Below are 4085 nucleotides of genomic sequence, written 5' to 3'. Positions count from 1 at the left end.
TGAGTTCTTCAGCCCTTTCAGTGCCAAAACAGGCTACTGAGTCAAGAATGGGTTTGATCTCTGGCAAAGGTTTTTAAAAGGAATGAAGTTTTAGAGGAACAAAATCCAGTATATTTTGAATAAAAATCACTAAGACATTTCTCTGAAGAAACTCAAGCATGACATTAGCACACGGTGAGTCCAAGAGCACTAATACCTGTAATGCTCATGGTCATAGTCTGTCTCTAGTTGTGCTGGAGCCCTACCGATAGGAATGATTCATCCCATAGAGCCGGAAAGAGAGAGAATCGGATTTTCGGTTGCCGGGCTTTCGGCCTGTAATGCATCCCAGCCATCCAGTAGAAGCCATTGAATAACCACGGAGGCACACTCTATTTCCCATCCCTGCGGAAGACACCCAGCCCGTCCCTCTCCCCACACCGCACCTTTCAGCCTCGTTCGCTCCCAGCGAGAGGCTGACCGAGTTATGTCCATACACGTCCTCGACAGCCTCTCTTCCCCCGGGGATGCCGGGGGGCATTTCCCCGCTCCCCGCGGTGGGACCGCGCTCTTCTCTTCTGCTGCGCCAAACCTCCGTACAGAGCTGGTGACGGCACCAAGGAATTGCGAGGATGACTCGGTTTCGGAGTGAGGGAAGGAGAGGGCAGGGCGGCTGCCCCCGCTGCGCCTTCCTGTCCCGTCCCGTCCCCTGCCAGCCGCGGTGCCCACCGGCCCGGACGGGGCGTCCCTGATGGCGGAGCATGCTCACAGGGCGGCGGGGGCGGGCGGGCGGCCCGGGCAGCGGGGAACGGGCGGGCAGCGCCGGCTGGAGCGCAGCTCCGCCGCGATGGGAGCCCGGGCGGGCACGGGGCGAGCGGAGCCGCCAGCCCGGGCGGGAGCCAGCGGGAGTCGCGGGGGCGCGGAGCGTGTGCCCCGGGCAGGACACGCGCTGAGCCGCGGAGCGGGGAGCCTGAGGAAGAGAGGAGCGCGCTGAGCTGCGGATCGGGGAGCGCAAGCGAAAGGACGCGAGGCGGGTACCCAAACCGGGTCCGCGGGACAGAGACCCCGACCAGGGGGACGCGCCGAACTGCGGAGCGGGAACCCCTGGAAGGAGCTGCGGGGCGGAGACCTCGAGCGGGGGATCCGCACTGAGCCTCGGGGCGGGGATCCCGAGCAGGGGTACTTGCACTGAGCGGCGGGGCGGGGACTCCAGGCGGGGCCCCGGAACGCGGGACAGGGACCCCGGCAGGGCTGGCGCGGCGGTAGTGGCGAGGCGCGGAGCCCGGAGCGCGCTGAGCAGCGGAGCGGGGCCGCCGGGGCGGCGCGGGGCCATCCGGCAGGGGTGGCGGCGGGGCGGGGGGGCAGCGGCCCCATGGGGCCGGGCGGCGGGGCGGCGCTGGCAGCTCGGCGCATCCCGGCCGGAGCCGCCCCGCCGCCGGCGGGAGCCGCCAGCGATGCTGCGGGGCGGCCGGAGCCCACTGCCGCCGGCGACGGGGCCCCCCGACGAGCCGCGGGGGCCGGCGGGCTCCCCCGGCGCGGCGCAGGTGGCGGCGGGCAGCCTGCTGGCGCTGCTCATCCTCTGGACGCTCTTTGGGAACGTGCTGGTGTGCGCGGCCATCGTCCGCTACCGGCACCTGCGGAGCAAGGTTACCAACATCTTCATCGTGTCCCTGGCTGTCTCGGACCTGCTGGTTGCCCTGCTGGTCATGCCCTGGAAAGCGGTGGCAGAGGTAGCTGGGTACTGGCCCTTTGGGGCTTTCTGCAACGTCTGGGTAGCCTTTGATATCATGTGCTCCACGGCCTCCATCCTCAACCTGTGCGTGATCAGTGTGGACAGGTACTGGGCTATCTCCAGCCCTTTCCGCTACGAGAGGAAGATGACCCAGCGGCTGGCTCTGGTGATGATCAGCGTGGCATGGGCGCTGTCTGTGCTTATCTCCTTCATCCCTGTCCAGCTCAACTGGCACAAAGGTGGGGATGTTGTTGCTGCTGCTGATATTGGAGATGGATTTGGCAGTGACTGGGCAGCAGCAGGTGCTGTCACCACCTGGGCAGAAGATATGAGTACCACATGGGTGGCATTAGCAGCAGTGAGACCCTCTGATGGGACCTCTGGCAGCAATGATACCCTCACTGGACCATCAGAGAGCTGTGACTCCAGCCTCAACAGGACTTACGCTATTTCCTCCTCCTTGATCAGTTTTTATATCCCGGTGGCTATCATGATAGTTACCTACACTCGAATCTACCGCATTGCCCAGGTGCAGATTCGTCGTATTTCTTCCTTGGAGAGGGCAGCCGAGCATGCACAGAGCTGCCGGAGCAGCCACATTGACTGCCACCATCACACAAGCCTCAAGTCCTCCATCAGGAAAGAAACTAAGGTGTTGAAGACTCTTTCTGTCATCATGGGTGTCTTTGTCTGCTGCTGGTTGCCGTTCTTCATCCTGAACTGCATGGTTCCCTTCTGCGAGAGCCCACCCAGTGACCCACACGCTGGCCTCCCCTGCGTCAGTGAGACCACCTTTAATATCTTTGTCTGGTTTGGTTGGGCCAACTCTTCTCTTAACCCCATCATCTATGCCTTCAATGCTGACTTTAGAAAGGTTTTCTCCAACCTCCTGGGATGCGGTCACTTTTGCTCTGGTACTCCAGTGGAGACTGTTAATATAAGCAATGAGCTTATCTCTTACAACCAGGACACCCTTTACCATAAGGAGATAGTGACTGCTTATGTTAACATGATCCCAAATGTGGTTGACTGTGAGGAAAATCGCGAGGACCCTTTTGATAGGATGTCCCAGATCTCCCCTGACCATGAAGTTGCCACTGACTCTGCCTGTGAGCTGGACTGTGAGGGGGAGATTTCGCTAGGCAAGATAACACCTTTCACTCCAAATGGTTTACATTAATTTGCATCCTGGTCTAGTCAGTTCTTCTTGGATTATAAAAGAAAATATTATCACTGAGTGGAGAAACCTGCTTGATGGTGTGCTGTAGTTTGGTCAGTCAGTTTATGCTAAATTCATTTCTGTGGGTAGTACTTTGCAGGGTGTAGACACTGTCATACAGGGGGCTGGCAGCACAAACTTAAATCAGCACTTCCCCAGGCTGAGGGCAGACCAGGCAGTCATGTTGATTAGCTGTGGTGAGGTGTTGTGGTATAATTGCAGTCAGTTCATGTTTATAACGTGTTTGCAAATGAAAGGTGCCATTTTCACTGCTAAGTATTATGACTTCTAAAGTCAGGGACAGATTTGGCTGGCGTAGACACTAAATAAAAAAAATCTGGGCTGTTTGTTCGTTCAGATCTTATGTTTGTTTTTCTCTATTTTTTGTTTGTTTGTTTGTTTTGTTTGGATTTTTTTTTAAGATAGAGATAGTGAGGTGGTGATTTGGATGATTATTTAAATGCGTGTTTCTGCCAAAACAGTTTATGTGAAATCCTTGTTCTCCTAGGCGGCGTTGTTGCCTATGATATCCTCTGTTCCCAGATGAATAAATAAAGGTTATCTTGATCAAGGGTTTATTATCTTTCATTTGTCACCCTGAAAGGTTTACAACAAGTATTCAAATTAACATTTCTATATGAATGGTTAGAATGACTAACAGCTGAACCCTATTATTTTAAAAGTAAATAGTCTGTATAGAAAATACAGTTTTTTGAATAAAAGCGAGGCTCATAGGAATTCTTGACTTAGATGAACTTGTTTATGTGACTCTTACAGCTAGAATTATACCTGTTTTTCTTTAATATTATGGTTCTATCCCTTTCTGCAGCCAAGAATATCAAGGATACATATGGATAAGCTATTAAAATTTTCCATTTAATTCTGTGCTTGAACTTACTTTTTAGAAATGTTAGTAAAGAGTTTGGTGATAGAATTAGGAGCTGGGTGTGTCTAAAAACAATAATTGTATTTGAAAATGATATTAATAATCATCATGTCCCAGTGTAGACACTAGAGAACTCATCCACACTGAGAGCAGAAAAGAATTCTGTTAATGTATTTTTTTAGTTACTTATTAACTGGAATTTAAGGGTGCTGTAAGTACTTCAACTATATACGAAATATTTTAAAGTAATCTTTAGAACTGAAAAGAGT

The 4085-nt window shown here is 53.5% G+C and overlaps 1 protein-coding gene across 1 annotated transcript; it reads left to right on the top strand.

Moving 5' to 3' along the window:
- Window positions 1–1433: 1433 nt before the first annotated feature.
- DRD5 (dopamine receptor D5) lies at window positions 1434–2891 on the top strand (the record flags this gene model as incomplete). Its single annotated transcript, XM_082281741.1, has 1 exon — window positions 1434–2891. The coding sequence occupies one exon, from the start codon at window positions 1434–1436 to the stop codon at window positions 2889–2891; it is 1458 nt and encodes a 485-aa protein (XP_082137867.1).
- Window positions 2892–4085: the final 1194 nt, after the last annotated feature.

Source organism: Coloeus monedula, assembly GCF_965178545.1.
Source record: "Coloeus monedula genome assembly, chromosome: 5".
Classification (NCBI taxonomy): Eukaryota; Metazoa; Chordata; class Aves; order Passeriformes; family Corvidae; genus Coloeus; species Coloeus monedula.
This window is presented reverse-complemented; position numbering and strand designations above follow the sequence as displayed.